The sequence below is a fragment of the Dryas octopetala genome, chromosome 4 (genome assembly GCF_963921425.1).
Source record: "Dryas octopetala chromosome 4, drDryOcto1.1, whole genome shotgun sequence".
NCBI lineage: Eukaryota > Viridiplantae > Streptophyta > Magnoliopsida > Rosales > Rosaceae > Dryas > Dryas octopetala.
The window spans coordinates 26175996-26198122 of record NC_141369.1 but is presented as its reverse complement, the minus strand read 5'-3'; the positions used below and the strand labels follow the sequence as shown (position 1 = coordinate 26198122).

Genomic DNA, 22127 nt, shown 5'->3' with positions numbered 1-22127 from the left:
GAAATGTTGACCATTTAATCTTATATGGCAAATGATTTCCGATTTACTTAATTTTTTGAAAGGATAATCCCTTAATGGAAACCTAAAAGGTAAATAGTTCGAATCGTTGAAATCCTATATGGAGTGAGCCAATTAAAAACTTGTGTCAAAAATAAGATATCATGAATCATTTTCGTATAAGATTTATATTTTATACGGATAGTTTTATCGTTTATTTAATGGATTGATTAATTACCTATCAATAACCCATGTAATTCAAACAATTGAACTTTGTTGGACATATTTTAACCATAATATATATATAATATAATGTGAGGGAATACTTGAACTAGGAATTATAATTAAGGTCATAGCTAGATAGGCATGATATATGTTGCACATGATATGGTCGCACAAGTCTTTCTTTTCTAATTAATAATGTACGTTTGACGGTTTATACTTTATAGCTTTCCTATCGAGGACATCCTTGACGACTTATTACAAACTGATCCTATTTGAAAAGGAAACAAAGAATGTAATCATTGAGGAAGTGTTAGAATTTGGTACTCTGATTTGAAACTTAATTCACGAGTAAGTAATATTGCCGCATCTACTGTCGGCTGTCGCCTGAGGTTATAATTGAGATTGCATGCATGTTCTTCCCACTACTGAGGAGTACTAATGCCTTTTGCCTTTTGGGGCCGAATATGTATATAATACAAATATGCTGATCGATCACCTTCGAAATTAATAATCACAGGACTAGCTTGCGATGTTCATCACAGTTATATATGTGTAAATGTTCTCTAGCTTTAAGTCAAATCTCTTTATATCTTTTTAATTATAATTAGTACGTCTATATAGTCTGCTCTAAATTAACAGTATAGCTATATATTAGCTAGATAGCCTAGATTGAATGATCAATAAGTGGGAAATTAAGAAAATATATGAATTGAAAGGGATGGAAGGTATATATTATTGTTGTTTGAATAAAGACTTTGTACTTTCTTCGGTCAAATTTCAAAAAGGTACGCTACGTACGTTTCTTGAAGCTTAAAGAAACTGATATATATGAGGGAGCGACGACATGTACAGGACAGGAAATCATGGAGCAGCCATTCTCACATTAATGCCGCCTTTTAATTTGAAGCATAGCCTGGGCCCTCATGCTACTTGTACCTTCTCTTCCTTGAGAAAACTTGGGCCCTCTCAATTAACATCTTAAGTGAACTCAACCTATGAGGCTATGACGTTTTCGAAAAATACTAAAATTATTGTGGTGGTAAAAATTATAGTTGATCGAATAGCTTATTTGACTAGCTTTTTGTTTGTCATGAGTGATTCTTAAAGAGAGATCTATTAAAAACAGGTAGCTAGCAAATATATATTGGGACTGAACCCCTCAAAATATATATCCTTTATTTGAAATTGTATTGTCCTTGATAACTATTGCACCGGTAGCTAGCAAATATATATTATCTAAAATTTTGGGGGGTTTGGGTTAAAAAATGAAATCATGCATGAATGCATGGGTTGGGTTGGGTGCCGTTTTATATATGGAATTGATCATTAATTCTCATGGTTACTAAATATTTAAAGTAGATGCAACTGTGTTGACTAGAAATAATCTAAGACAGAATTACTAAGATAACCCAATTAATGATGAGTGTTAAAATGGGAGAGATGGATGGATCGATTAACGTATATTTAAGAGTGAGAATTGAATTAAGAGATGAAAAGAAAAAAATGAGGGAAATAAAGGTAAAGAAAGGGAAGAATGGGTGGCCTAGCTCCTGAGTGATCTGTGTCTATAATGTATACGTACATATGGTTATGGATATGCATGCATATCATGTACGTATATAGTTGTTTGGGTGGCTTGGCTAGCAGGTACGTACGTAAATTCCGTATTCCCGACGTTGATGATCTTCCTTTGTTCTCTTAATTTGTTCCCGAATTCAACCTCATCTGATGATCCTGGACAAGTCAAGCTAGGTATCCTCCCTAATCCTCCTCCTTCTCCATAGCTGATGATCTTTATTGCTCTTGGACTTGATCTGTTGTCCAATATTACCATCAATTACATCCTCATCATGAACACCTGAAAGAGCAGCACCGCGGTTGAATATTTCGATATGTATATATATTGCTTGCTAGCCAGCAGCAGCAGCCCGGGGATCGGAGCTAGAAGGATATGATCGATGGAGGCCACACATCAACAACTTAACATGTGCCCCGGCCCTTCTCGCATTGGGCTTTTTAATTACTTGTTCAAGAATCAGGAACAAATGATCAGGGTCTCTAGGCCCAGGACCTCTTGTAGTTGTTATCTGGATGCCAAATTAAAGAAACTCAAAATGTGTGGCCCACCACAATGACTATTAGTAAAGTCCACTTCTTCTAAGACAATTGATGTGGGGAACCAAAGTCAGCATTCTACGCCACTAGTTTCACTCACATTCACATCCCAATCCTTCCTTTTTTCCACCTATAAGTGAATGGCGTACGTGTACAACAATTTAACTGGCCTTCAATATATTCCTAACAAAAATCATTCATTCCAAAAGAATTCCTAAAGCAGATTTCTTAGCTCAACTGACTACAATTGGTGGGGTTGAGAGTAGAGATCTTAGGTAATTTGTCATTAAAAAAAAAAGTAAAATTATGCATATATACTAATATATTTTTACCAAGTGGAAGTACATACATTGCATATATGGGCTTGAAGAAGGCTTATTAATTCGGGAGATATTACATGTCCTTCATATGCCAATAATTTTTCATATTATAGGCTCATTTTTCCTTCCAATATTTATTCTCACATGATCAAATGGGCATACATAGGCATACTCGATCGAGCCAAAGAATTGAAGGATCGATGTGATTATATTTTTGAAAGAAAGTAGTAAAAAAGTTGGATGAGTGTGCGTAGCTAGCTAGCTAGCTAGCCTTAATATAATTGGTGGGGGGAATAAGGAATCTTATTCTTAACCGCCCATGAGAGGTTGTGTTATCCAAGTCTGGAACTATATAGAAACCATTTTGTGTTTTCCTCCCTTCCCCAACACAACCAACACCGTTCTTTAGGTCATTATTATAACACATGAATATATTAATTACTTAAATAACGTAATTATAATACAATCATCGATCATACATATTGAATTAATGCTTGCCACTGAAATTATGAACAAGCTAGAAAGAATCTTTTCTTTGTTTAATGTCAATTAATTAAAATAAGCTTAAGAAGGAAAATAAGTCATCAAGATTCCAAAAACCGAAGCATTTAATTTATTTATGCGGTATTCATCGAGTTGTTAATTATATTGAAAGATGGATATATGAATATTTCCTAGATGCGATGCGACTCACCCCACATGATCGATGTGTAGGTGCTCTCGACCTGTCATTACCACTAGCATCTTAATTTGTGCTATTTTTATTTATTTATTTATGTACTATTCACTGTACACCCATGAGGCCAGAAATAAGAGATCAAAATTTTTTCTTCATGATCTATTGTTCTGTTCATGAATCATGATTACATGATACACAGACAACAGATATCAACCTCTTTCCTTTCCTTTATGCCCAAAAGGATCGACTCTATAGTCTATCCTTGTGTCTTTGGATGCCTCTTTTGGTGTACCTACTAATTATTGATTAAATTGTTGTTTTCATATAGTTTAACCATCATATGTATATGCATGTAGTTCTCTAGAAACAACGATTTTAGCTTTAGCTTTGGCTTTGACCAAAAAAAAAAAAAAACGATTTTAGCTTTGGCGTATATCATAATTTGCCAGCTTTTTATATATATATATACACTTTATTGAGTCATCTTTTGTCTCAGAAATCATTTGCCTTTTGAATTTTTTTATTTTTTTTAAAGAAAAGCTTACAAGTTTACTGATCGAGATACAATGAATGCCATATGTGCACCTCTTTTCCTCTTACTGTGATTATGGTGAATTTGATCAAATTAACCAATAAAGCAGGTAGGGAGAGGGAAAGAATATTATTCCATGTAGCTAGCATATATTTGGATTTGCTTGAAGAAGACAATATCTGATAATAAGTGATTGAATTAAAGGTAAATTCAATGATGCCTTTTGGTGGGCATTCTGATAAATTGGTTGCGCAACAGTTGGATAATTGAAACAAGCAATTGCGCAGGGAATTAACTAATTAAGCTTAAATCTCCCTCTGCAGTAGAGAAGAATATGAAGATTAATAGGTATGAACGTGAGGAGCACTCGTGTTTTCCTCCTGATCATCTAGCTCAGTGATCTCACTCAAACATGAGGAGTTAGAAGGTGATTCAAAGACCTCTTTTTTAGCTGGCTTTCTCCTTTTCTGAAATACACGATAGACAACCCAGTTTCCCATTTCCATGGACTTAGATACCTGAATTGCATGAACATATAACTAGCTAGATGAGATGATTGAGATGATGAGATGATGAGAGGGAGTTTACAAGACTTAAACAAGCAAAAACAAGACAAGTGCATACCTGAGATGGGTTTGTTTGAACCAGGCGAAATTCATGCATGAGCCATCGAGTTTTAGTGCCATGGTAACGATTTCTTTGGCAGAAAACCAACGTTTTCCTCATCCCAACTGCTTCATTGCTCTGAGAAGCAACGATTTGCTTGTCTTTGCCATTCATAGGCTTCCAGTAACCAGAACCAGCTGCAGCAGCTCTCTTGCGGCCGCTGTTGCCATTCCCATTCATTTGATGATTGTAAAAGAAATACCTCTTTTCCCTAACATCACCTGCACACCCAAAAGTGGTAAAGAATACATCAAGTTTGATCGATGAAAATAATAAATATTAATGATGTTTACAAACCTGGCAAGGCCCAAGGATGAGTTTGGAAGACATCAAAGTCGGGAATGATGGCAGCAGGCAAAGGGGTGGCTTCAACCTTTCTCTTCAAGTAGTGAATGACGACCTCTTCATCAGTGGGATGGAACCGGTACCCAATTGGCATCTTCACTCCTCCATTTATAACAAAGTTTGCTAATTTCTCCATCTTCATCCACCTGATCGACTGATTCACTCAAGACCCACTTAATTAATTTCTCTAATTAAGTATCCGATCCGATGAATCAAGAAGAGCTAGCTTAATTGAAGCCGAAGAAACCACCCATGTATAGCAAGGAATATATGTTGTGCAACAAAGACAAGTGAAAGAGATATCCACCTACCAACCAAATTAGATCGAAAAGGCAAAGCTAGAGCCTAGAGGACTTGTGTGGCTGACAGTAATTGTGTGCTAATTGCTGCAGGGTCAGGAAGGATGGATGGGGAAACACAGACAGGTCTTCTTTTAAATAGATAGAGCAGAGTCAGTGCATGCGAGGAAATTCCAACTCCCATTCTGACTCGGAACTCGGAACCCCTTCATTGACTTGAAAATGGAAATAGAAATCAAAACGGCGTTGCTTCATTTTTCTGTGTCCTCAGAGTCTTGACTCACGGTCTTTTAATTTGGTTTCACAACCGTGTAGGAGACTAGCTTTTTTTTTGGCCACGTGCAGGAGACTAGCTTTTAGGTAACATAGTAAAGGCCAAAATTGAAAAATCTAATGCTTCTAGTCAATGAGCATGCGCTCGTACACTGTGCATACTCTGTGACCCCATGTGTGCCACGTTTCTGCACTCATTCTTAAATATTAGACATGTCACAATTTTAAATTGCACATTTGCATGAAAAGTCACTTAATCATATATGATTTAATAAAGAGAAATTTACCTGAAACTATGATGACAGGTCAGTAATCTGACCTAGTGTCACTCATAGTCGGAGCCGCTAGAATCCAAGGGTGGCGTCAGTGGGGTTAGGATTTTCGATTTGAGGCTTTTTGATTCGAGCACAATTAACCACATTCATTTACACCAATGAAAAGAGCAGGAAGAGAGAAGCAAAACCCCTATGGTTTCGCTGGAGATCGACAATGGAAGGTCGAGGCTTTTGAGCTTCGATTCACCACTTACGACGGTTGGACGGTCGACTCAAAGACACTGAGAGACTCAGCTTGTCGTGGGGATTCATCTGGTGGTGATGACTGGTCTCGACTTTGCCGGAAAGTGCAAATCGTCAGCAAAGCGGTCTCGGCTTATTTGGGTTCAATGCATCATCGTCGATGGGTTTTTTGGGCGATCGAAGGCTGGGGAAGGGAGAAGAGAGAGAGATAGAGGAAGAGATGGCCGGTGTTGTCGCCAGCCATCGCCGCCGAACAATGATAGTTTGAAAAGTGAGAAGGGGCGGTGAGAGAGAGGGAGAAGAGAGAGAAGTCCAAATGTGTCACCCAAATGTTACATGTGTCCATGGCTGATTGGGTTGTGACACCAGGTCAGATTGCTGACCTGGCATCACGGTTTTAGGTAAGTTTCTCTCAATCTAATAACATATCATGTCACTATGTTTGAAAGGATAAATTTTTTCATATATTAAATATTATTTGGAAAATTAAAACATTTCAGAGGTGACTAGCTCTCTTTCATGATTTTCAATATACTAAAATTGGACTCATAGTTCTTTCCTTGTGAGAAATCTCTAATCATTCAATTTATGGGCTATAGCCCTATGAATTAAGTTTATTTCTTACGGAATTGACAAGCTAATGTCAGCCAGAAAGAGTAAAAAGCATTGGGTTTTATAAAATTTTAATGTACTTTTAACAAAAACATAAGTGAATTTCTCAAAAAAAAAAAAAAAAGAGAAAAACATAAGTGAACAAAAATGCTAAGTGTCACGGGCTCACTTTTTACGCAGCAGAATTTGCCCGTGCGGCGCCAAGATTCCTCTGAATCAAGGCCAGCCATCCTTTCTCTAAGCTCTTTTTAAGATTTCGACCCATTCGTTGCCTTCTTGAGGTTTGCCAACAAGAACTACTCATCTCGAGTCTCGCTCTTAGCGACTATACGATTGCTTCCTTGTGTCAAGGTTCTCAGCCTAGACACTCGCCCGATCGATAGGTTCTTATGACGCCGGCATTCCATTCTCACATGTCGGGTCATACTTTGCTCCCACATCTCATTTGTCATGGCACTAAGGGCTAGCTCGTGCCCATAGTCCTTTCCTCGAGTTGAACATGCAAGCCAACTTGCATGCATGCCACCCGAGTGAGCAACTCTTCTCCGATGCCCCACTTTAACTTTCTCACGTTGGCACGGGGTCGCCCCTTCACGTGCCTGCTAGCATCATATATTGTGAATGGCCGAACCCAAGCCGATGCCCTCGTTAAGTACTATATGGCCATTGTGCACCATGAAGTCTTTGGGAGTTCAAATATAGTTGGCGTGATGTGCATACGGCACGACATAAGGAAATTCCCCTTGTAGCCTCGTGTGCGCGCGCCCAACGCAATACAAGCACTCCCGCTCGCTTGTATTGTCCGTGGGACCTCCTGTCCCACGGAGACACATGACCGCTCTCTGGAAGTCATGTGCCCGCCCCCTAAGTCCCCTCTGGTTCCTAGAGTAGCTCGCTTAACGCTCCATGGGTGTGGGCGTCGGGGGTGGTGGAGAGCTTGACACCATGTCTCCCCCTAAAGAGCATTTTATGCCTTTCTTCACAAAACAGGAGGAAACGTCAACATGCGCGAGGAGTCATAATTGGCCATAATTAATTCATCTGAACTCCGAATGATGAACCGTCAGTTGCGTTGGACTCGTTTCGACCTCCTGGATTTACCGGTATTTTTAGATTTCCCAAATTCCAACTGGAAGACCCCGAAACAGCCAAATTACGAAATTACCCTTCCACGCGCGCAACCCGGCCACTCTTCGCCAAACGGATGCCATTCTCTTGACATTTGACCCTCCATACTTCATATTAATGTCACGGAAGCACAACTCTAAGTGCGGACCGTGACACTAAGCATTTCGAAACATCTTAACATGTGTGAGTGATCATGATAATTGATATGCATACACACACAATCTCCTCAGTTCACAAAAAAAAAAAAAGACCCTCAGTTTTTCATGTATGGCTAGGAGCCTAGGTCAACCATGTAATGTTGATTATGATAATCATAATTAAGATGGATACAGACACATCATAAGAATTAACAATTTAATTAGTTGAAAACAAAACAATGCCTCGTGGAAGTCAAAAGTTTGAGGAACACCATACATATAGATGCGTGTTTGAAACATACATTGATTTCGATTCATTTAACTCCTTCAAAGACAAATTAAATACTAATAATTAAATATGCTCCATCTTGTAGTGTGGTATTGTCTTGAAATTGACATTGTGCTGTGAGATTCGTTATCGTGGAGATGCCCATGATTTAAATTTTCTATTTTATCTACATTAATTATATCTTACCTTTTTAAATAATAAAACAATAATTAATTTTGTTATTTATTCAAGAAAAGCTAGCTACTTTGCATCCTAGCTAGCTGGTTGCTACTACTAATTTGCATTTTGTCCTCTACATAGCATACCAGTGTTTTAAAATCTTGATTAATCACATATATATACCATCTTCTTGTCAAACACTCAGTGCCGGCCCTGAAGGGGCACCGAGTGCGACCGCCTAGGGACCACCTTCAAGAGGCCCACAAATTCTTATATTATGTATATATTAATATGTAAATATATTTAAAAAAATAGTTGTTAGGTCTATTTATAATGTTTTTTTTGCAATTAGGTTATTATACTTATTGTGTGAAAGCTGTAGTTATCTAGTTTCTTTCTTTAGACTTAGACCCCCATTTGTACCCAAAAAAAAAAAACTAAGTTCTTTTAAGATATAAAGTTTGGATTCTACAACCTATTTTTTATTGATTATTAGTTGAAAGCCACCTTTTTATTTCCTTAATTTGTGTTTGGCCAACTTGTTTCATTTTTTCTTTGGCTTCTCACGTGAGTCACAAGAGAAGAAAGCCAACATCCTCATCTGCATGGCATGGGTCCTTTTTGCCCTTGGGTTTATACTTTTTTTTTTTTTCATCAAAAGTACATGTCTTCTTTCTGGAAAGTTGGATTCAAAGAACATGTTTGCTTTAAATTGGCAAAGACGGATCTCTGCCTCTCCATATAGTCTTGTGGAAAATTGGTTTTTTTTTTGTGTTCTCCACAGGCTCTTTCAATCTGAAAGAAATTAGAGAAGTCTCATTAAGGCAAGAAGGTAATTAATGTTTGAGTGTGTGTTTTTCTCTTTTAATTTTTTTCTTATATTCTTATAAATTATTATTTTTTCAATTATTTTCTTGACGTTCAACCAAAAATTTCCTTATTGATTTCTTAATGTAATCGAAAATTTCCTAATTGATTTCTTGTCAATTGTGAATTATTTTGCAAAAGATTTTATTAAAGGCTCAATTTAAATTTCGCCCCTGGGGCTTCCAAAAGTTAAGGCCGGCCCTGAAACACTTGGTTTTCTTCTTAATTTAATTTTTTTTCTTGCAAAATGCCTCTGTAGATGAGATAAGCTAGCATGGGCGATAAGTATATAATTATATATCTAAATATTAATTATCCGGTAATTACTAATAATCAAGCTCTTTGATTAATTGTGTTATTTTCTTGGTCATTTTTCTCTTGAGCTCTTATATATTGTTCATTAGTTGAGAGAGACAGCTAGAAAAGAGAGCAAAATTAAAGTCAAGGCGTTGGCTAATGACTATTTGGTCTAGTGAATGACACTTAGTCTCTCTTTATTAAAGTAAGCCTTGAGTTTGAATTTCATAGATGACAGTTGATTAATAGAAAACAAAACAAAACTTTGTAAAACCAAATGGACGAAAATTAAGTAATCGACTTTAGTTTATATATTAGAGAATGTGCTAATGAAACAAAAAATAATATATGTAATAATTTACAGCCATAAGCTAGCAAGGATTTCAACCTACGATGCCTTAAGATGCAGAGAGAAGTGCAGGGAAGGGAATGGACCAGTAAATAAAACTCACCTCCTTGATGTAGAGTAGAGGTAACTATATATATTCAAAGGATTCTCAAGGATTCAAATTGCATACTAATTAAGTTATTGTTTGTATATTAATATTTGTAAGCGTAGAAAGCACCCATGAAAGCTAACTATAACAAGGTAGTTAATTTAATTTGTAGATTAATTATTTTTTGTTCTGCCACTGTCATGCCAATTCATCTCACACTGGTTATTAGTTTGAAAACATCAGCAGCGCTCTATTCAACATTTAAAGATGCAACACATAACCACAAGTTAGTTTAATTTTGAACAATAATTAATTAACTCGAACGGTCGAACCCTCCTGTGCTACCATGCATACCATAGAGTGAATCGGCCAATTAGAGAGAATTATGATGCTCAACTAGTCAACTTCAGCTTAAGCAGAGCTTAAAAAGGCATTACACAAGCTGTGTTAGGCCCAGATTAAGCTTGCTTGGGGCCTTGGGCTAGAAATGTTTTGGGTTTTATTTATTTTTTTCAACTATCAGGTTGGGCTGCAATTTCAGATACGGTAGCAATCTAAGTCCATCAATATCAAAGATGACAGTAGTCAGTCATAGGCTGATTTTGTGATGGAGAATCTGTAGTTGCTGCAAAATGCAACTAATGGGAATATATATAGTTGGATTAAATACAAAAATAGTCCATGAATTTTACAGTGAATCTCAATTTCGTCCACTAATTATAAAAAGTGTCAATTTGGTCTACAAACTTTTTAATTTGTACCAAAACAGTACAAACGCTAACTTTCATCCAAAAATTAACGAAATTGGTTACATGAAAATGTGATGAACAGACTGAAATACCTCTGAAAATGTGGTCACTTTCTGTGCACATGATCACTTTTCGTTAAATTTTTCGATAGAAGTTAACGTTTGTACTGGTTTGATACAACTTGAAAAGTTTGTAGACCAAACTGACACTTTTTATAGTTAATGAACTAAATTGAGATTCACTGTAAAATTTATGGACCATTTTTATATTTAACCCCGTATAATTTGATTGATTGAGAATTTTGGAATGTGAAAACAGCTAAACCAAACCCAATTACTTTTTTCCAAAGTAATCATTCGCAATCGAGCACCTCACCTTCGCCTTCCAAGAATCAAATTTTAATACTGCTGCGAGTCACTGTCATGCACCATACTTGCTATATAATGTCTACTCTATAATAGTATAAATCAATGATGCGCCAATTAATAACTATTCATCCAAATATAACTCAAGCACTAGAGAAGAATCACATAGTATTCCTGTTTTGTCAGCATATTATTTTGCTTTAATCATATACATGCTGACATCCATGCCTTTACTGTATTCTATGATGGGATAATGGAAAAAAAAAAAAATTATATATATGAGGTTTCTTCTCGTGAAAAGGTTCCTCTGCTTTTTAAATGCCAACACATATATATTGCCATGCTACAGATTCCAGAGTAAAGATCATCAGCACTACTCTTGCTCCCCTGTACGTACGTGTCCAAGGTTAATTGCAAATTACACATTTATATATAACATTTTTGTTATTCGAGAAATTAATTATAAGCATAATCACTCGTCTTTTAGTCTCGTAGATCACTAGATCAGCCTCTGCCTCTGCCTCTCTGACCATGCCTGCCGACCAATTCCTCTCCTCCTCTCTTGAATATATCGTTAACTTCAATTCCAAGTTATAATTAGCAATATACCACCTCTATATATAATTAAGATGATCGACCAGTAATTCAGTATCCTACATACTAATATCAGCCCTCAGGCCGCTTACTACACTGTTGTATATCGTTACTTCCAGATACTCAACATATATTCTTTATGACAACAACAGCTTCCTTATCAAACTCAGCAAGAAAAGTAGAAAATCATATCTCCAACTTCAAATTTGCTACCATATTTCACTATCAAATGGATTGTTACACACTTCTTGGCAAGGTTTCTGCGAGACAGGAGAATTGAAGACAAGTTTACCATCAACATTAATTCTTTTTGTTGAATATACGTTAAACCAAATTCTGACTTTCTGTACTCTGATTCGGCTTAAGCATCAATGAGTGTTGTTAATAATGTCATAATGCCAACTTCAATGCTTCTCCTCACCTATGAGAGGTGCCATTCAAACCAATTTTTGGTGGATTACCCATCAAACAAAATAAGATGGAGAGACAGAGTACAAGAAAACAAGCTGCTGAAAAGCATCATTTCTTTTTTAACATTTATAGAGGTACATATGGAGGACAGCACAACGTTTGGGTATATAATTCTGACCCTGAAGGAGCTGAATAAGATCAAATTATGTAGTATGTACAAGCATATAAGATGCCTCAAGCTCCACATCTGAGTATGGCCACTAAAAAAAAAATTCTCGAAACAAGAAAAAAAAAAAGAGAATTTATGAAGTGGCGTATATAATCAAAGCTGTATCAATTCGGGAATAAGCTTCAATAAAAAGGAAAGCTCCTTCTGAGAGAAGTGCGGCTTTGATTTGAGCTGCTGCTGCTGCTGCGTGTTCCCGTCCCCTTTCAACAAACTGTCCCCGTCTCCCGCCACGGCCGATGGCTTTATCATATCAGACATTGCCTCTGTGATCTCTTGCACAAGATCCACTATCACTCCATCAATTCCCATTAAGTGCTGAATGTACACTGCTTCAGCCACATTACTGCAATTCATGCATAACATTTCCACCAATTAATATGCAGACTCCAGAAAAGTTCAAACTTTCAACATTAGTAGTATTAGTATAGATTCTCAAAAGTATTCAACTTTTTTAGCTACTCATATTTGAAATTGTGTCATCAAGGCAGACCAAATCAAAGGGAAAGCAAGACTGTGTCCTACGTAAATCTTTTCAAGTTCGTAAGAAATTTTTGAAAAAATCAAATTCCAAATTAGGCTTACTTCAATTTGCCGTATGTTAGGAGTGACAGCTTGGAGTCCTTGATCTTGGTGGCTGCACCAGGATTTCTGAAAATAGCTTTGACCTCCGACACAATACCTTGCAAACCACCCTCCAAGCACAACTTTATGGCCTCCTCCAAAGAATTCCTTCTCACGTCATAGTAAAGCTCAGTACCACCATTAGTCAAGAAAAACACCTGCCATCAATCCATCATTCATTCAGCAACCTAATTAGCAAGTAATCATAATAATTAATCAGTACCCCATAATATAAATAGACTAATTGGCAAATCAGTTGTTGAATATTCCACTCTTCAGTGAGTGAGAGACTGCAATTGAATGTGCAAACGAATATACACATACATAATCCTATTCATTCTGAAACAAGAACAATTTATGACAAGTGCTTACAGGGTAGGCGTTCTGCAATTTCTTAACAAGCAGGGCTGCATCGGGTTGGAAGGTTGAGAAAATGACAGGCCTATCTTTGGCGTAATTAAACACCACCTGTCCCACAAAATTGAATTCAATTAGCATCCATTACTTTACTAACACAAAAGAAAATCCCAATTAACATGTTATAACTAAAGAATAAAGACTAGTACTAGTACTAAGATAGAAAGGTGAAAAAGAGTTTGTTGTACGTACTTGCAAGATGACTTGAAGGACGTGGGTGAGGTAGTCCTGCTGGTAAACAATGTGGTCATCGAATTTCAACTCGATGTTGAATCCCAGAGAAGGTTCAACCTGCTCAAAGGCTTCTTGGAGGGTACAGAGGGAGTCATCTTTTTCAACATCCCATTTTACTATTTTACCATCTTTGGTTTTCCTAAACAAACATTTTCCTTCCTTTCCTGCCTCTTTTTGTGGACCATACATAAGAAACTCCGACAGACACAGTTCCGTTACCCTCTTCTCAAACACACCCCCCTGATAAACCAAAATATCAACTTTAGCTGAAAATCAATCAATTAAATTTAATACACTTTCAGTCAATGTAAAAGGTCAAGAAATTAAGCTTACGTTCTCTTCGGAGAGGATGAAGTTGTCGTGGAAAATGACAGGGCAGTCATCTTTGGTTACCTACAAAAAGCCACCACATTGGGTTTCACTTTCCTGTTTCATTTTGGGCTTCATTCACCTCCAGACTTCAAATTTTAATCCAAATTTTAATCCAATCAAAAAAATGCAAAAAATGCAAAAAAAAAACGAGATATGATCAGTACCATTCACAGAGTCAAAGAGAGTCTTTGGGTGCGGATAAATCCCACCCAGATCAAAGAAAACAGAAACATGATACACAATTTTTCTTTTTCTTTGCCCAACTCAGACGTTACCCCCCACCCCAAAATAAAATAGCTGAATTTACTGAAATACCTAAGACACAGGGGCCTATTTATTGCTGACTAGATCAAATTTGAAACAGATAGGCCATTATCATGCCAAGCGCATACCGACAAAAGTACAACGCATACGCGGCGATGGATAAAGCAGGTGGGTTTAAGTTCCCACAAATTTATACCCTAAAAAAGCCAGTACTGCCATGAATATGATAATGAAAATTGAGAAACACAGGAAAGGCGAAGGCGAGCTCACCTGAACGTCAAATTCGACGAAATCAAGAGGGCATTTGGCGGCAGTGTTGAAGGAGGCGATGGAATTCTCCTTAATGGCTCTCATTCTCTTATCGGACGACTGTAACACGTTCATTCCATTCCCTCTGTGTCCTATCACTAGAAACTTTGGTATTGATGCCACCCGACCCAATTCCACACCTATAACATTAACATAATACCAACCAAATCCCTTCTTAATTTAACCATGATGATAATTAAACAACATATAATCAAAAAGTGAGTATGCAGCCGTGAGATCGACGCTGACATTATGAATTTACACGTACCTTTGGGGATGCGGGTGGAGTAGAGCGTGAGAGAGGCATTTTCCGGTACCTGATCGAGGTTTGGGACGTCGGAGACATGAACGGCCTTGAGAGCCATTATTTTTTTATTTTTTTGACAGGAAAAGACGGGAAAAAATTGAAAGAGATGAGGGAACGCAACAGGTAATATTGGAGCTTCTTGGATTGACCCAAGAGTGGAGGAGAGGAGTATTTAAGGGCCCAAAGGAGCACCTCCACGAGCCACGCCAAACGGAACGGGATCTCCCCTTCGAATATTCCCTTCCCCCTCCTCATATGCTCTGGATATTCCATTATTCCTCCTCTCCCAACGCCGTTAAACGTTAACTTTAACGGACTATTCTAGTTTTCTTTATTATTTCCTTTTTCCCGCATAATCGCATTTCAGTCAAACACTAATTTTCTGGCACAAAAATAACAATCCCACGATACCCAAAACAATGCAATTACATTCATTTCCACGTGTGCAACAAAAGAAAAGAGTATTATATGTGCTCGCCAGGTGGCATCTGCATCGGAATTGGCTTATTGGTCGAGTTCTTTCTCGAAGATGACGGAAAAATCTACTAGAGTATTGTTTAAATAAAAAAACAACTCGTGTCAGCGCCAAGTTTGATTGGATAAGATACGCGCCGCGTGGACTGGCGTGGTGCGTAAGTGTCGGCTTTTACTTTAGCTTTCGACGGTGCCAACGCAAACACGTGACTTGTGAATAACTCTACTTTTCGACAATATATACTCTATACATACATACATACATGCTTCCACGTCTTCAGCATTACGGTTTTTCTTTCTTTTTTTTGGTACATATTACGGGTTTTTCTTTTCAGTACGCCGTGTTACGGTTTTTCTATACATACATGATACATACATGCTTCCACGTCTTTACAATTATTATTAAATATATTTTCGTTTAAGATGAAAAATTTAGAAAAGTTACAGTTGGAGTTAGCTTAAATAATGATGGTAGGGAGGAAGGAGTTAGAATGGTGATGGTAGAGAAAGTAAGAGTTAGAATTCGGCTAGATTTATGATTCAATTCTCTCAAACGTAAAAAAAAAATATATATATATATTTCTTTTCATTTTTATTATCTGCGTTTTTAGTTAAATCATCTTCTTTACACCACACCTTCTTTTTCTTTTCTTTTCTTTTTTTCTTTTCTTATCAAGTTTCAGTTAGATCAAGTTTTAGTTTTACATCTTCCTTAATGCAAAACTAAATTGACTGTCACTTACCAGAAAAAAAAAAAAAAAAAAAAAAAAAAAAAGCTTAATTGAACATGTGAAATAATTGGGACACAACCCGATAAAGAAAATCCTTTGGTCTTTTCCATTTTCTGAGGAGTGGGGAGCTAGGGAGGAGTGTTATGTGCGTGGGACCAGAATTGATCATTTTTATTGTCTACTTAATTGTATAGTTAGATAGTACGTTGTTGGTGTATAATGAATGAGAATTGGGTGCAGAGGAAAACAATAAGAAAACGTAGGATGGGGCGTGGATTAAGGTGTAGATCGATGATGTGTAACCACGGTAGGCTTATCTGTCTGGGACCCAAACTAACATAAACTAATGACATTGTATATGAATTTTATGAGCTGGATAATAAATAATCCACCGCATGTACATGTATCTCACCAAAAAAACAAAAACAAAATCCACCCCATGTATGTATTTGCCGACAACAATCCACACAGATATATATATATATATATCCATATGTTCTACTTCTATTGCATGTATTTGCAGAAACATGCTACGTGTTACATGGTGTAGGTAACGAAAATTATTATATGTGATGAGATGGAGTTACATTGGAGTTTGACTAGGACAATGTAAATCTTCAATTCAAGCCACAGTTCAAAGTACATTATTGACGACGTTGCCAAGGGGGTGGAAATTTCAAATTTGCTGGACCAGATCTTCTCTCTTGGGCGGCTAAAGCGCTAATTAAACTAAACATATATATATATACTCTTCTTAACCATATATTTGTCAATGACAATGCCTCTTGCAAGTTTTTACTGCTGCAAGCTAGAATGTGTCTTCATCTGTTTATCTATAATAAGCACGTTTGCACGATATATACATGAAAAAAAATTTATTATTACAAATTATTGAGAGGGACATAAACGTTTGTGGTAATTAATTAACTAACAGAAAAGCAAGAAAACCCAAGACCATCCCGCCAAACCAAACCTAACCGGCAACAGCAGTACATATATCCATGTACATGTACAAAATATTCTACTATTCTAGCTCTACGGTACAGACCAGAACCATGGGAATTTAAAAAAAATTATACGAAAAAAAATGATGGTGAAAAATAAAGTGATCCAAGGAAAAAATAAAGTGATGTATGGAATAATATCATTGAGTTTGAGGCTTTGTGGCCAGCCAATGATAGTTGTGAATGGTGGAAGGCTAGCTAGTTAATAAGAAAGTGTCGCTATATTGGCTTCCATGGTTCCAAACATTGAGCTTATATATTGTCACTAATTAAAGCAAGCAATGAGAGCATCTTGTGCCATTCGTAGTACGTTAATTAAAGCAAGCAATTTGGTTCAACAGTGGGATGTGATACAGCCACCCACTTTCTTTATTCCTTCACTTTCATGAGGTTATTTGTTTATGTAGAATGAATGCAATGAAGAATTCGTAGGTTATTTCCTTCATCTTGTCAATTGTCATTGTCATGTTCCGATATTTTGCAATGACTAATGGAAATTCGTACGTTATTTTGTTGGTCTTCTCAATTGTCATGATGGCGATGACTAAATGACGAATGACACATCGCATGTATGTGTGAATTGAGTTCATCATTTTTTATTATAGGGATATAGTTTTGTGAACAGTTAGATCTATTCTAGCGGATGATTCCTAGCTAGTTGCTTAGGTAAACGGTAATATCAGCTATGAGGAGCTCTCCACTTTGAGATTTTATTTAATAAATGTAACTTATAACTGATCATGCAATTGCCATGTGGAATACTTCTCTTTACAGGATTCATCATTCACGCGCATTACTGCTTCATCTTCTTTTGACGATTCGTGTTCATCTGCTTAGTTATATTAATTACTGTTTTTTCTTCATTTTGATGAATAATATTCTATACCACATCATGTCGGAGAAATATCTTTAACAGATTCATTCATTTGAGTAAATGACAAGTTCGAGTACTTCACTCAAAAAAGAGGTCATGGTTTACATTCTTTGGATAAATACTGACCCACCCGGTATGCCTAATAACTTTAAGCTAGCCCAATGCCTGAGATGAGGCCCAATGTATGTAAACTTTAAAGGACCAAAATGGGTACCCATTATTAGCATGCCAATCTTCTGTGACATTTCCGAATTGGGCTAGGCACTTAGGCAGATTAGCTAGTTAAGAACACAACTACCCCGCCCAAACTGAATGGACGTGTAATTTTAAGCTTTAATTTTTGTTCGTCTCTTAAGTTTAATGTTACTATTTTAAAATGTTATATTAGAATATTGTTTTTTTTTTTTTTTTTGAGAAGTAGAATATTGTATTTAGTTGTGTTTGTGGGCTTCGGCCTTAAGGAAAAAACAAAAACGCACCTTACCCCAGCATCTCCTCAACTAGAGGTACAACTTGAACTAGTTCAACCCCAATCCGTTCGAATTCAACCTGATATTTGAACCCTTGTGGGAGGGTTTTAAAATGTCAAAACCCAATATGATCTTAACCTGGATTTTTTGGGTAGAGGTCATGCTTGCCCGAGTTCGAGTTTGAACCTAAGCTCAAATGTCAACCTAAATTTCGAACTCAAATTGTATTAGTATTATACTATAATTTATACAATAGTTTATATTTTAGTTTAAATTACTAATATAATATTCTCTTATATTTTAATTTATAAATTGATATTAAAAAAAAAATAGAAATCCTTAAAGAGGTCATAATATGTATTCTATTTTATATAAATTAGCGGGCTAATCCCAACCTGTGCTCTGATTTCACAGATTGTGTCCACCTTAAGAAAATTGGGCAACCTAAACTCAATCCGAACTCAACTCGAATTTAGGTTGGGTTGTATTTGGTTCACTTCTTTGCAATCCGTCGAAACATGTAGCATGTATTGACCTTCCAACACGCCTTGCACCCCTATCCTCAACACAACGTAACGGCTACTTTTTCATTCAAAACGTCGTAAACACTCCCTTAAGGGTGGGCCTGAGCTGATGTAGAGTCCACTTTTTAATATTGAAGGGCAAAAATGAAAAATACTTTATATCTTTTTGTAAGGCGTACCAAGTTACAAACTGAGGAGAGGGCCGAGAGGCTATTAAATAAACAGAAGGAATCGATGAAGAGATAAGAAGAAAGAAAAGGTGTCTGTGTCTTTGGTAGGTCTTCAAGAGAGTGCAAGAGGAGCATTAATGGCGAAGACAGAAGCATTAAATATTTCTGAGGGTAAATTAATTGCTTGTGTTAATCGCTACAAGTGTCTGTTGGTCCTCTTCAGGCTGCCTTCATTGCTACCCTCATCTGCCCCCTACCTTTTCTCTCTCCCTCTCTTATCCTCTGCAACTGCAACCCACTCCTCCATATTTCATTTAATGCCCTCTTTCTCTCTGAGCAGTAATTTATTTAAATGCATCCATCATTTATGTCAAGGTGAAAATCATATAAGATTCCATCATAATATTTTACAAAAAAATTCCACCATGAGACAAAATCATGGGTTTCTGATCGACACCATAATTAATTAAGCACAAGCACAAGCTTAGTGAACATCCCATGAAGTATTTAGAAAGACAAGTGTAATTATGATTAGATTACCATATCGTCTTTTCCTCACAAGTACTGTACTAGCTAGGTTGTTGAAAACTCAGAACCCAGCTTGCTGGTCAAGGCATGTTGAACTTTGAGCTGGCTGATGAGACCTCTGCTCCTGGTTGCGTGGACACTGAACTAGAAGCAGTTAAGGGCAAGCCTAATAATTGTGGACTCCTACTTTCTCTTTCTTTCATTGTTGGTGGGTTTGGGTTTGATTCTGCTACTGAGGCTCTGATTGCTGCTGGTGGTGCTGCACAAACTGGGATCACCGATCTGATTTGTACTGCTGGGGCAATCCTGTGAGGATGGAACCCCCCACTACTCTGCATGCTTCTAAACCCCATGTGGGTACTCATACTCGTAGGTGGTGCCTTATTTGGACCTGATGATGCCCTCACAGTATTAGACATAGCAACTTGCCTGTATGCACAACTTGAACCAAATTTTGTACTTGAATTTGAATTACAAGGACCCTCCTTTTCAATGAGCTTCTTACACCTCATATCTGCTTTTCTACCAAGCCATTCTTCCTCATCCCTTTGGTGGTCTTCCAATGGAGGTGGAACAGTAACTTGTGATCTGCCTCTCACTTGTACTGGGATGGGCCTCATATTGGTGGATATGTAGGAAGAGGAATTCTCTTTGTTGAGTGTAGTAGTTGGTGGCAAAATCTTTGACGCTGTTGGAGGTGGGGGTGGAGGAAGAAGAGAGGCAAAGCAGTTGTGTTTTTCTGTTAAAACTTGTGGAACCAAAGCCGTTAACAGATCTATGAGCCTCCAATGTTGATTCTGTAGAGAGTTGGTTGGCGTGGAGGATGATGATGTAGAGGCATTAATGTCTCTATGACCCCTGAACATCCTTCTCTTTGCTTGAATTGGATCTCTCCTCCTCAATTGCTTGCCATCATCTTTGGGTCTAAAGTTTGAGAGAACCCTTGTCACAACTGCTTGGTCCTGTTCTTCAGCAGTGTCTGCTTCTATATTTGTTAATGACCCCAAGTCTGGCATTGTACAAAAAGAAAATGGACATATGACATTGTTAAAATACAAAACAAATCATGAGAAACATCTGAGAAAATATATATGGGAAAACAGAATATACTTTTTTTCAAGGCAGACCAGGCTGCAATTGCAGCATTCTTCTCAGCTTGCTTCTTGGTTTTGGCTGCCTCCCCTGTAAAATTCATGCCAGCAAGCTCTACAGTACAAGTGAAAACTGGGACATGGCCAGGACCTGATCTTACAGTGGTGTATACAGGGAGCTTCAGCCCAGCTCTGTGAGCAGTTTCTTGGAGGAGGTTCTTGTAAATTCCAGTTTCATCCTTGATCATAATCCACAAATAAGGATGAAATGAAGGGACAAAATAGCTTCAAGCAATTAATCAATCAAACTTGCTAAAAGTAATTCAAAATATATAGTTGGGAAAGAAACTTACAAGAACTCTTGCGGTTAGAGACCTTGAAGGGCCTCTTGTGGAGAGGACATTGAGAGCAACTTCTGCAGCTGCATGCTCTGCCTGTCTCAATGTGGTGCAGTAGTTTGGGCTTTCAAAGATCTCTCCATTGAAGTTCACAGAAGCTTTAAATCTTGGTGCATGATCTGGTCCTTCTCTGACGCAGGCATATGAAGGCAGGTTGAAACAGCTTCTCTGTGCAAGCTCCTGCAGCTGGTTCTTATACATGATATCGGCTTTGAAAAATCATCCAAACAAACCAATCAAATCTACATGAACCCATATCATCATTTCCATTAATCATTCCATACAGTCACAATCTTAAAAGGAAAGGAAAGCAGGAACACTATAATCTATAAAGACAGCACATAAAGAAAAACCCACCATTTCAAAATGGCCAAAAATGCTAAAATAGGCTCAGAAAATGAACTCAACTACTCAAAACTAAGACATGAGAATGAAGGAGCAGCCCACCTTTTCACCAGATTTCTCACTCCTACATTGGCTTGGGGGGTCTTGTCTCTCTGGACAGAAGCATCTAATAGTAATGTCTTCTGTGTTGAGGGGGGGAAGAAAGAGAAGGAAGTATTGAATGTAATTTAACTAGGTGAAGTGAAAATGTCAAAATGGAGCTTTAATTACTCTTATGTTCCCTTTACGTTCCTTCATTATTTTATTCCGTTTTGGTTCCTTTTTTCTTACCCTTTTTTCTTTTTGAGATTTTTACCAACTAGGGAAACACGATTCTATATATTACTGTTTTATTTTTCTCTAACTCAAATCAAATCTTTTCCCGTTACAGCACAGCTTTCTACTTTCTAGCAACAAGGAATGAGGAGCCACTGAGCCAGAGTCAAGAAACAGCTTCATCTCTATTTTTTTTGGTGATAACTGATAACTTCATCGTTTTTCTTTTGGCAAGAAGCAAAAAGGTCAAAACCAGCTACTCTCTCGTGCAGGAGAGAAGGTCAAATTACACAACAGTCCCTGCAAGAGGGATACATGTATATCTGCTTATAAGTTATAAGTAACAATGAAAGCCTTGAAGTTTATTATGCAATTAGATCGGCCAGACAGTTACCTCTCTCAGTTTGACTTTTGGGGATTTAATAATAATACATAT

At 37.2% G+C, this 22127-nt stretch overlaps 3 protein-coding genes across 5 annotated transcripts; all 3 read right to left on the bottom strand.

The window, feature by feature from the left end:
- Nucleotides 1-4046: 4046 nt before the first annotated feature.
- On the bottom strand, nt 4047-5296 carry NAC084 (NAC domain containing protein 84). 2 transcript variants are annotated; one of them, XM_086241559.1, is made up of 3 exons: nt 4832-5296; nt 4493-4755; nt 4047-4335 (listed from the first exon to the last, which is right to left on the bottom strand). In XM_086241559.1, exons 1-3 carry the CDS (start codon nt 5019-5021, stop codon nt 4210-4212), a joined length of 579 nt encoding a protein of 192 aa, XP_086097685.1. In that variant the 5' UTR covers nt 5022-5296; the 3' UTR covers nt 4047-4209. The 2 variants fall into 2 exon arrangements, with proteins under 2 accessions (XP_086097685.1, XP_086097684.1); XM_086241558.1 differs by having other exon boundaries at nt 4047-4386; nt 4832-5293.
- Nucleotides 5297-12095: 6799 nt separating this feature from the next.
- Nucleotides 12096-14905, bottom strand: LOC147288980 (glycerophosphodiester phosphodiesterase GDPD1, chloroplastic-like). Its single transcript, XM_086242022.1, has 7 exons — nt 14729-14905; nt 14422-14600; nt 13849-13908; nt 13474-13755; nt 13237-13332; nt 12826-13022; nt 12096-12586 (listed from the first exon to the last, which is right to left on the bottom strand). Exons 1-7 carry the CDS (start codon nt 14823-14825, stop codon nt 12337-12339), a joined length of 1161 nt encoding a protein of 386 aa, XP_086098148.1. The 5' UTR covers nt 14826-14905; the 3' UTR covers nt 12096-12336.
- Nucleotides 14906-19179: 4274 nt separating this feature from the next.
- DRB3 (dsRNA-binding protein 3) lies at nt 19180-21781 on the bottom strand. Of its 2 annotated transcripts, XM_086239468.1 has the most exons (4): nt 21479-21518; nt 20987-21273; nt 20653-20872; nt 19180-20551 (listed from the first exon to the last, which is right to left on the bottom strand). In XM_086239468.1, exons 2-4 carry the CDS (start codon nt 21230-21232, stop codon nt 19623-19625), a joined length of 1395 nt encoding a protein of 464 aa, XP_086095594.1. In that variant the 5' UTR covers nt 21233-21273; nt 21479-21518; the 3' UTR covers nt 19180-19622. The 2 variants fall into 2 exon arrangements, with proteins under 2 accessions (XP_086095594.1, XP_086095595.1); XM_086239469.1 differs by having other exon boundaries at nt 20987-21781.
- Between the last annotated feature and the right edge of the window lie 346 nt (nt 21782-22127).

Coding starts and splice junctions, on each gene's coding strand:
- NAC084 (XM_086241558.1), bottom strand. CDS start 5,021: ATGAAGATGGAGAAATTAGCAAACTTTGTTATAAATGGAGGAGTGAAG. Junction 4,756..4,831: donor TCATCCTTGGGCCTTGCCAG/GTTTGTAAACAT, acceptor TTGGGTGTGCAG/GTGATGTTAGGGAAAAGAGG. Junction 4,387..4,492: donor TTCAAACAAACCCATCTCAG/GTATGCACTTGT, acceptor CATGCAATTCAG/GTATCTAAGTCCATGGAAAT.
- LOC147288980 (XM_086242022.1), bottom strand. CDS start 14,825: ATGGCTCTCAAGGCCGTTCATGTCTCCGACGTCCCAAACCTCGATCAG. Junction 13,333..13,473: donor TCCTTCAAGTCATCTTGCAA/GTACGTACAACA, acceptor TTTGTGGGACAG/GTGGTGTTTAATTACGCCAA. Junction 12,587..12,825: donor CTAACATACGGCAAATTGAA/GTAAGCCTAATT, acceptor CATGAATTGCAG/TAATGTGGCTGAAGCAGTGT.
- DRB3 (XM_086239469.1), bottom strand. CDS start 21,232: ATGTATAAGAACCAGCTGCAGGAGCTTGCACAGAGAAGCTGTTTCAAC. Junction 20,873..20,986: donor CTCTAACCGCAAGAGTTCTT/GTAAGTTTCTTT, acceptor ATTATGATCAAG/GATGAAACTGGAATTTACAA. Junction 20,552..20,652: donor CTGGTCTGCCTTGAAAAAAA/GTATATTCTGTT, acceptor GTACAATGCCAG/ACTTGGGGTCATTAACAAAT.